The sequence below is a fragment of the Archocentrus centrarchus genome, chromosome 9 (assembly GCF_007364275.1).
Source record: "Archocentrus centrarchus isolate MPI-CPG fArcCen1 chromosome 9, fArcCen1, whole genome shotgun sequence".
Taxonomy (NCBI): domain Eukaryota; kingdom Metazoa; phylum Chordata; class Actinopteri; order Cichliformes; family Cichlidae; genus Archocentrus; species Archocentrus centrarchus.
In genome coordinates this window covers 26,330,412-26,341,169 of record NC_044354.1, presented here as the reverse complement: position 1 = coordinate 26,341,169, position 10,758 = coordinate 26,330,412, and the positions used below count along the sequence as shown (strand labels likewise).

Here is a 10,758-nt window from a genome sequence, read left to right as displayed (position 1 = left end):
AGCTGGAATATAGAAACCATGGTGGGAGAAGGACTCTACATATAAGCACTCCCTTCTATTCAGAAGATGTTTCAGTTGTTGAAGATGATCGACTGCGTGACCAAACTTTTAGTCCTTCATTGTTTGTGTTGTCATAAAAAGAGGTTTGATAATTGCACCATGTTTGAATTGAATTAGAAGTGGCTCTGAATATAAAGCCTGCCATAAACACGTTATGCACAGCTGCATGCAGCAGTAGTTTGGCTATAACAAACCCAGTTATAAGATAAGGTTTATTTGTCAAATGCACAGATATACACAGTACAATGCACAGTGAAATGTATTTGATGCAGCTGTGCCAAACGTCTTATTTATCTGACATCACTTTAAAACATGGCTCCAAGCGGCCGTGTCTCGTTTGATTAAATGGCTGTTGCCTCGACTCCTCTCTCCGTCTGTCTCTTTCTCACCTCCTTTGCTCACTTTTCTGGTGGGAAGGAAGTAAGATGTGAGGACAATTATACATATATCTGTCTTATTGTAAACTGGCATTAATGACTGCCTGCATGTTTGCAATGGACTGGCAGCCTGTCAGAGTGTACTCCGCCTGCTGCCCAGTGACAGCTGGAAATGAAGAGAAGTTATTTTAACTCAGCTTTGTTGGTCTTTTATTTTGGAAACATATTCAGTTCCTGTGCTGCTTCAGTGTAGGGAGCTTGAAGTGCGCTTTGCAGGTATTTATTTTTATACTGAGCAGGTCATTACTCTGCACTCGCCTATCTGTGCTAATGCAATAAATATAATTTAACAAGCACAGAACATCAAAAACACCTTCCCATCAACCCTCACCACACTCACTAACACAATGTCACCAGTGTTGGAATTGTTGTATGTAACTTTATTCTTGTTGTTATGAATTATCATAGCTTCTGTTTCTATAAGTTGATCATTTGTTTTCTGTGTTATATTGTTGCCCCTTTTATCTTGATGAGGACACACACACACACACACACACACACACACATGATTACATCATGTGAAGTGAGTGATGTTGTTACCTGAGCTTTGCGTAAACATACGTGATGCTAAAAATAAAAGCGCCAGCAGGAAGAAGGAAGTCAGACTCTCATTCAGACACACACACGAGTGGTGGCTGACGGAGAGTCTCCCTGCAGGTGAAAAGATCAACTACGGGTTTCTGTGTCTTCTTTTATTTAACGGTGGTCTGAACCTAACAACCAGACACTGAAGTAATCTGCAAATGTGCAAACTAATGAATACAAAATGTGTTTTATTCACTCAAAATAGAAGAACATGTCACAGAAACTCAAAATATTTTATGTTAGTGGCACAACTTAAATAATGTAATGTAGTGAATATATCTGTTGAATAAATTGGAAGTCATACATTTGGTTATAAAATGATTGGAACCACAGACCTGATATATTTAACTACTTAATTTGTCATTCACAGGGAAATCATTCACCTTTGATCAGCTGTATCTGTGTTTTTAAGTCTGTGTGCAAATAAATCAGTAATTAAATAAAATGAACTATGTCACAATGTGGGACCATGAAAGTGCTGCAGTGGTTTGTGTGATCACTCTGCTGATGAAAATTGGACAGACTCAACCATTTCCTGCTACACTGCTGCATTTTTGCAGTTGCCAGAAGCACACAGACAGCAGGAACCTTTGTGTGCATTTGAGCTGTGGCTCCTCCCTACACTTATCTAACCACTATTACATTTGTCCTATTTAACCTCACAGTCAAATGTTTAGTCTGCACCGTAGCAGATAAAGTCAACTGAGTCTCCAGTCTCATCTCCATCTTAATGTGAGTGGTCTTATTCTGCTGCGCTCCCATTGCTCGAAACTGCAGTTTTCTTCTCTGCTTAAGAAGCCTTGTAAGAGGTTCTCTTCCCAACTCAAGTTTTCCACCTTAGGTGCTCCTTTAAGGGCTTAGAGGCTTTGTGAACAACTTGTGACTTTCATAGAAAATATCATAATTCTAAGAACTTTCTTAGAATTATGAGTGCAAAGCACCACGAGTAGCCACATTAGGGCAAATGTGTTTGCATTCCAGGAATTTAGCTTATAAAAATTTGTTAAATATTCACTTACCATGTCTGCCACATTCTTGCTGTGTTTGTGCTCAGATTGTCACAGATTTGTTGCTTTGGAAGATCTCATGATAAGGGTGCTTGATCACCTTGAAAAACAGGGTGATGATGCAGTGGTGACATCATCCTGCACCAAAAAAGCCCCCAAACCCCCTCAAAAATTCAACCAGAGCTGGTTTACATTTCAGTTCCACTTCTGATTAATCCCACTGTATTGAAACTGACTGCAAATCAGGAACAACAGCAGGGGGCGCTCATTCGATAGTGCTCAGTGAACAAGAGCTAAAGGGGTAAAATGATTAACATCTGCTTCTAGGCAGGACAGGCAGGACACACTCCACTCCTTTGATGATACTTGTTTCCACATCATTACTAAATGCACTGTTATGCCACAACAGAAACTTCCACGAGTGTGTAAGAAGCAGCTGGTTGAAGGTGACCTCTCGTAAATACTGAAACAGTGTTTTTACTTCAGCTATGCTAGTTTTGAAACCAGAGGCCTTGAGTCAGGAGCAGAACTGAGAAACTGAAGGATGCTGCATGCAATGTCAGTGACTTCTTTACTTTTATATTATTTTAAATTTGGTAAGTTTGTTAGGTCTAGGAAAGAAAATGTGGTTTAATGCTTGTCTAGTAGAATAAAACAGGCTCTTACACCAGCCAAACTCTGTCTCCATCTTGTGGCAAAACCATGAACAAAGGAGGGCACGCCACAAGACAGCAGAAGAAAAATATAATTTATTTTCTGTCAAAGCCGTTAATTACCAAGTCATCAGAATAAGACTGCAAGAGCTTTAAATTACAAGAGTTACATACAGTGGAAAAGATGTTTAACACAGTAACAGAGACATAATTTTGGTTTAGCACAGCACTGATCAGGCCAGCATGTGATATAGGCAATAAGAGACAGAAGACTACTGCATCACAGATGCATTAAAAAAAAACAAAAAAAAAAACATGCACACAGATTTGTTCCAACAGCCTTTTTATAATTTCATCATGAAACTTTACAATTTTAGACTGAATCCATCAAGATAACTATTTATACAGAAGTTACATTCAGATTTGATTAATTCATTTCTGATTAAATAAGAAGAAAGTTAATAGCCTCTACAGAACAGACACTTATTGAGACACTCGCTAAAGAGAACAGCAAATATACAAATCAGGGAGAATATGTTGACTCTATACAGCTCAATATCAGAAGCCTATTGATCTCTTTGAAACTAAACTGGTACTGTAACAGCCAAAAAAAGGTGGAGGCAAGACACAGAGGATCTTTTCTCTATATTTGGCTTTTGCAAAAGGACTGGGACTGTGAGAGTTTACCACTGGCTCACATGGGTCACAGAGGGAGCCTTGTACTGTGCAGCGTCATCCACCTCTACATTTCCCTTCTAAGGGCCGTGAGTTTCTGCATTTAATGACTGCAGGTGCAGTCAACTGGAGGTCCTGTTTTCAGTTAAACTTCACGGCCCAAATAAGAGCTCAATGCAAATTTAAAACTGCACCCCCGGTTTCAGTGGTGTAATAACTCCCTGCACTCATTCTGAATCTCAACACACTTGCTGGCTTTACTGTAACAGTTTCATAATTTACTTCATAAACACCACTTAGCTAAAGAACTAAAACAGTTCTAAGAGTATAAATTTAATAAATTGTTCTTATGTAGGTTGTCTGATTGTAACTACACTGCAGGCACTTTGAATGAAATAAGCCAACAATAGTAACATACGCTGATCAGCCACAACAAACTACTGACAGGTAAAGTGGATGACATTGATCATTTTTGCTGCTGCTAATGAAAGTCTCCAGAACATAAGCAAGAGCCACTGGTGTTGACCTGGCCCACACGCTCCCCGGATTCAAATCCGATCTGACTTTAACGGGATGAGCCAAAGAAGCCTGATTCACAAAGACTCTCTACCATGTATCCAGGAGGACCCAAAAAATCCACAGCTAATGCTCCAGCGTCATTCACAGTAGAGGTCCTGTTCCCTGATGGGTCAGACTGCTTTTGGTAGCCTATGCAATAATCTGCAGAGGGTTTTAATGTCATGGCTGACAGATGAACAACTCCACAATTCATCCCATTAAAAATCAGTGGCAGTGTTTTGCTGCCATCAGGTGAAGATCTCTGACATGCCAGAGAATTTTGTTTAAACTGTAAAAAAGCAGGAAGTGTATGTGAAAGGGTTTCAAAAGCTTTTTTTGTCAATAAAGTCCCTTAAACCAAAGAATGAAGTATCTGAATTCCTAAAAGTTCCAGTAGAAACTAAATAGTATTAACTGTCTCACCATACAGCAGTGATTTACTCGAGTTTATAGATGATTTTATTCTAACTGTACATTGCTTCTGTCTCTTTAGGGCTTCTTGGTGGGACCAACTATAGGAGGCAAGGGAGCACTAGTAGGGATGACACCTGTGGTCAGCAAGATGATGATGAGGACGATGATTAGGACTATCACGATTATGACCACAATCAGCTTGACGTTCTTCCACCAGTAGGAGCGAGCCACCTTCTGAGACGTCTGCTTGAAGTGCTGAGCCTAAGAAAGGAGGGAGACAGGAAAATTAATACATTTATGTAATAAACTGTATTGCTACAAGACTGTGCAAAAGTCTTTTTTTTTTAATGTGCAAACACAAATGGAGTTTGTGTCTGAATTTTCCCAAAGTCAATATTTGGTGTGACCACCTTTATTCTTTAACACAGCCTGAGCTCTGAGGGCAGCTTTCTTCTTTTTCTTTAAGTAGTGTTCAATCGTTCTCCAGACTTCTCGAAGGACATTCAAAGCTTTCTTTATCAAGTCACCACAACTTGTGACCAATGAAATGGCAGCTTGTTGCAGATAGAAGCTTTCCTCATAATGTGTGGTAATATTGTGAAAAGGAGTATTCTAACATAAACTGTGGTGTTTTTCCAAAATCTAACCACATATTCTATCTTTAGTACACAACCTAGTGAGACCAAAGGAAAAGTTGTAAAATAGCAGAGCCAGACAGGAAACTCAAACTCCTATTTCTGGTTGATGTTTGCAGGAATACTTTTTACTTTATACTACGTCCCACTGAGATCAAATCACTTTTATAAGAGAGACCTGGTCTCTGTCACAAGGCGCTCGCCTTACAGACGAGGGTTGCTGGATCAAGCCCCTGTCCCTGTGCTGGTGTTGTGTCCTTGGGCAAGACACTTAAAACCACATTGCCTATTTAAATGGTAGCGCCGGTCTCTGGCTGCATGACCGCAGATGCTCGTCTCTGGATGAGTGATCTGGTACACTCATTTCGTTGTGTGCCTTGTGTGCACAATGACAATGAGTTTGAATCTAACATCTAAATCAAAAATGTGCAGAGCTTGGGGATCATTTTTCTGGAAAATGAAGCTTGAGGTGTACCACACATTTGGAAAAATGACACCAAGAGGGCAGCCTTTGAATTAAGATAAGACACAAAGTCTTCCACACTTGCAGTCAGAAAGTCATTATAAAGCTGGAATTACAGGCAGTAAAAAGGATGGAGGATTTTCTGCCAGAAAAATGAAGCCAATGCCAAATGTTTAAACCAGCATTCTGTCTGAAGGCCACCAGGTGGTGCACAAAGACTTCAGGTCCTTGTTGAGTTTATGGTCTCAAGTCACTCATTTTGGTCATACTAAATAAAAAATTTATTATTTTTTGTAAATCATGTCATGTTTCAAAGAGGATTATCTCTGGTATTTTCCACTCAGTCACTGCCTGATGAGAAAGTGTTTTACGGTCACGCCTGCCTCTCCTCATCACATCTGTTTCTTGTTGTTTTTTTCAGCACCAGCATAAATGTTTATCTCAAGGTAATGGTTAAGCATGATAAGGAGATGTATATTATTACTTTATGTGCTGAAATTTGTAAAGCTGATTTTATTAAATTTATGCATTATACTGGGTCAAATGCATGGAGCATATTATATGTTCCTGGGCAAACTTTTAAAAATCTTGGACACGTGTTGAAGATCAAGTTTTTCCGAGAACAGCTAACCAACTTTTGTTTGTGTGGTCAAATAAAACTGCTAAAGCAGTGGGAAGTCTTTTCCAATTGGAACCATAAGCTCAAACAGATAAGACAGAACTAGCTTTACTGCTCGGGGACACTGTGGTAACAAAAAAGACAAATTGTTACAGCAGCCATAAAGAGAGCTGGTTATGCTATGGTGTAGCATCAAATTCAAAATGAGTGTACATTAAAAAAACTCTCAGTTTCAACATTGATCTGCTCTATCATTGTATTATGGTTTAAATCATTTATAAATTTATATTTTGTTATTTATATTTTACACAGCATCCCAGGATTTTGCAAAAGCACTTAAACATTGAATAAGGCCATGAAAAAGGCCACATTTACTCGATCTGTTCTGTAATGTGGAGAATATGATACAGCCCAAACTGACCTGTCATACTGGTTTGCCTGAATACCGTCAATCAGATCACATCTCACCAAGCTTTATTTACAAATATGCACATATGGGAGTCTTGTCCACATCTCAGCTTTTACACACAGCCAGGTGAAAGTGAACACTCGTGATAACACTGACCCCTGCTTGCAGGTCCTCTGTCTGTCCATTAAGTCGTCCAGCCTCTCTCCTCGTGCCAGGATCCGGTCCACATTCTGCGTCATGATACTTTTCACGCCATCTACCTGATCCCTTAAAGCCTGCACCTTGTCCTTAGGCTCTGGCGTTTCTTACTACTCCTCCACGCTCCTGGTGTAGAGAGAGGTCATTTAAGAAGAATTAGCTGCAATCTATGTGCAGTTAGCATTGTAAACAAAGTAAAACAAAACAGGGGGGTCACTGGAAACAGAAAACCACCAAAGCATCAAACTAACTCTTCAATTCACTATAATAACCTTTAAGCATATTGCAACTGAAGTGGCCTGAGAGGAAACCAGACTTCTGCACTCTCACTTGGCTCCATTTCTCTTTTTCTTTTGAATATCTACTCTGCAATCGGAGGCTTGGTAAAATCATCATTTTCAGAGAGAGGCACATTCCTGCTGCATGTCCCTTTACATGATGTGAATCCCCCGCAGGGAGAGTTGCTTTTCCAGCAATGCCAAGAACTGCTCAAAAAGCAAAGCAATTAAAAAAAAAAAAGTATCAGCTGCTTTAACAGTGATCAGCTCTGCTCAAGCCCATTAATCAACCACATGTGTCCCTTTAAGTCTTTAACTCTGCCTGGCCTCTTGGACACGAGTAACTCCACGTGAATGTGTCTGCAAGTGACAAAGCATTATGTAATGTAAATATGTCTTTTTCACCTATTTTAACCACAGAAATTATTTATAAACCCCTGGGCTGCTGCTTGTGACAACACTACCTGCTGGCCGTCAAATGATCACTTTTACATGTGTGTGAAAGGCTGCTGACAGCCTCTGTGCAGTCAAGAGAAATTTCAGCTGTCATCTCTCATAGCTGAAGGTGCGATTTCAGAGCAGAAATGCTGTGTGCAGTTGGGTGTGTGTGTCAGCATACATGCAGCAACCACACCGTCCCATGAGCCAGCAACACACTGTAACAAAAGTGTCTCCAGGAAACAGGGCAGGTTTCCCAGCGTCATCCGCTGTCTGCCTTCTCTCCCATTACGCTGCCCTTCCTTCTTTCCCCATTTCTTTTTTCCCCCCTTTTCTTTTCGTCCTTTTTCAGAGGAAGTTTGAGAAAATTAAATTCTGAGGTTATCTTTAGGTTTCTTTCTTTGTTATTTATCTGCCATTACCTATGTTTATTCTCTCTCATGCCTCTGTAACAGTGCTAGCACTTCAGTCAGGCCCACTGAATGGCTGATATCTGTAAAGTATCAGTGTACAGAAAGCAGTGTGCCCAGGGCAGCCACACACTGACTGCTGCATTAAACATTTAATTCAAATATTTGAACTGCTGTAAGCTGAGTGACTTCAAGTAGTAAAACTTAACAGATAGGTCTTGTAACTATGTGGCTGCTACATAAGGAAAAATGATAAGGAAGGAAATACTCCTTAAAATGTTCAAAAACATTAAAATATTTCCCGTTAAAAATGTCTGACTGAGGCTGAAAATGCAGAAGATGCATTCATGATCTCGGCAGGCCGCATGAGCAGGCCTTACTGCTCACACGGCCCTAATCTGTGAGGACACACGCTGCGATTTGAATACTACATGCAGTCAGATTTTCCTACAGGGAAACACTGGTTTTGATTTAGGTGCAAAGTTGAGTCAGTACAGCTATTTAAAGAGTCGCTTGGAAGTTTTTAACAAAAGCAGCAGCATTTGCTGGCAACAGATAATAATTGGACCATTGTTTGGTAAGCTTTAAGTTACCGATGCCTTTTTTGGTTTATTTAATTAAAAAAACATCTGCTTCTTTTAGCAAGTTTGTTAATACAACTTTTTCACATCAGCCGTTTTTTCATTAAATAATAGGCAGACAGGTGTCAGAGGGCTCTTGACCGTAACCTTCATTGAGGTGGTTATTGAACACTTGTTGATCCATTTTGAATGGCTGCTGCGATAAAAACACTGTGCCGCACCTGTGCTAACACTAATGTGAAAACATGAGAGCAGTAAACTGGTGCTAACATGTAGCCTGATTTAGCATGCAGTGAGCGCCACTTCAGCGGCTATACCTGTAAAAGCTGATTTTTATTTTACTAAAAATATAGCGCTGATGTCAGCTACAAAAAGAAATAAGACACTTACTCGTCTTTCATTTAATTTCTAGGGTAAGTTAGCATTAAACTGCTACATGCTTTAGTAGAGCTACAGGCGTCCGGCTCAACTGCCGACCTGTGAAGCTCAGGTATATTTTTAAAATATTTAACAAACATTTTATTAGTTAGTAACATGTATAATAAATGTTAAATAGATAGTAGTACATGAAAACTTTAAGTGTCCGGCTTGATTATTAATGGAAAAAAAAGCATCTCAACTTCACAAGAATAATTTCCAACACACACTGTATGAGTTCAGCAGTGCGTAATTAGGCCATTTTGTTAAGCTACTTCAGAACTTAGGCTACTCCCGCAACAAAGAAAAGTTAATGCGCTGACTTATGTAACTTATTTTCAGTCGAGGTACAATAGGTTCAATTAAATTCCTGTGGAAGTGCATCTGTTTGAGACTGTGGCTGAACAAACAGATGACAGACGAGAGGCTTTCTGAACTGCTTAAACACAGGTCATTATCACCTACCGGATCAGTGTCCATCTCGCTGGAAACAATACCCTCTGACCGCAAACCGGGGGCTCTGCTTTCTTTAAAAGTGGACGATGTGATTATAAACTCTTTAAAACCTGTTTAAAGACTTGAAGTTAATACGTTTCCTCCTCTGTTTTACTTCCTGGTTGTTTTTTCTTTGAAACTTAATTACCTTGCTCCAACTGTCAAGTGAGCCGCCGCTAAGCCTCAGTTTCCGGCCGTACTTTGCAATATAAAGCGACCCAGCACCGTGGTAAGGTAAACTGAGTGGGTAACTATAGACATTATAGGAAAAAGCTTACATTAACAACTTTGCCTCCTTGTTTTAATTGTTGAGCAGTCTGAAACTAATACATTCATCTGGTTTTATGATTTTTTTAATATACTGTATGTATATTTTAAAATCACTGTATAATGAGTCTGATACGTGTCGTCTTTCATCATGCTTTTATTTTATTTTGAAGGCGTGCAGTTTTACTTCCCTTATCTTCTCAAACTACACCTGTAAGTGGCAGTCCCTCTTCTATTGTTAAGAAAGGCGTCATGCCAAGGTGTTCCCGTCATATGCCGGCGGTGAGACTGCTTACTGATAACCAAAGCAAGTCTTTCAGAACACTTTGTATTACAGGTGGCTGACCTCGAAGCTGTGATGTGATGTCATCTCTTGTGTTTGTTATAAAGGAGAAAAGGCTATGAAAGCCAGATACCAGCCCACAGTGAGCCTGAAGCAAAGGAACACAAACTGCCAAATGCACACAATTCCTTTGAATTAAGAAACTACAACTGCAAGACACAAATAATTCATATTTTGATAGGAAATGGGGATATGCTGTTTAATAAAGCTGGCATCAGATGATTTTTCTGAGTTATTTTATATTCCAAGTCACATTTTTTTGCCATGCTTATATTTCAGAGGGTGAAACCAGAGCGCAGCTTTATTCAGCTCAGTGTCTCCTCCCTCTCATGGTATCAGACCACATCCCACCATGCCAGCAGCCTGAGTCCTGACAAACCAGTTTCACCTTTGTCTGGAAACCTGACGAGGATTAAATACTGCTCATTGCATGCTATTTTGTCACATGTTTGCTGTAGTCTGCTCTGAATCACAAGCAGCTAAAAATAATCAAAGCCATTCCATCTATTTGCCAAAACTTCTTGAAAAGCATTCTGTAAGTGTGCTTAAATGCTACCCATTCATTCTTAGAGAACATGGATATGTGGGGTAAAAGTATTAAAATTTGGAATGAAGAGACTGATCTGGTGCTTCAGAACCGCTTTAATACCACAAACTAGGATTTATTTATGAATGGTGCCCCAAGAGAGGATGGTTCTGTGCATTTAGAGTATGCATCAGTGGTTATCAGTTACATCATCACATCCATTGATTATATTGTTCCCACCAAATGCTGCAAAATATATCCAAACCAGAAACCATGGATGAACTGTGAAG

At 39.7% G+C, this 10,758-nt stretch overlaps 1 protein-coding gene across 1 annotated transcript; it reads right to left on the bottom strand.

Moving 5' to 3' along the window:
• Positions 1-2,820: 2,820 nt before the first annotated feature.
• vamp8 (vesicle-associated membrane protein 8 (endobrevin)) lies at positions 2,821-9,517 on the bottom strand. Its single transcript, XM_030736893.1, is given in 5 exon segments — positions 2,821-4,650; positions 6,672-6,694; positions 6,697-6,820; positions 6,822-6,839; positions 9,303-9,517. Coding segments are annotated over 5 exon segments (366 nt in total). The 5' UTR covers positions 9,318-9,517; the 3' UTR covers positions 2,821-4,464.
• Between the last annotated feature and the right edge of the window lie 1,241 nt (positions 9,518-10,758).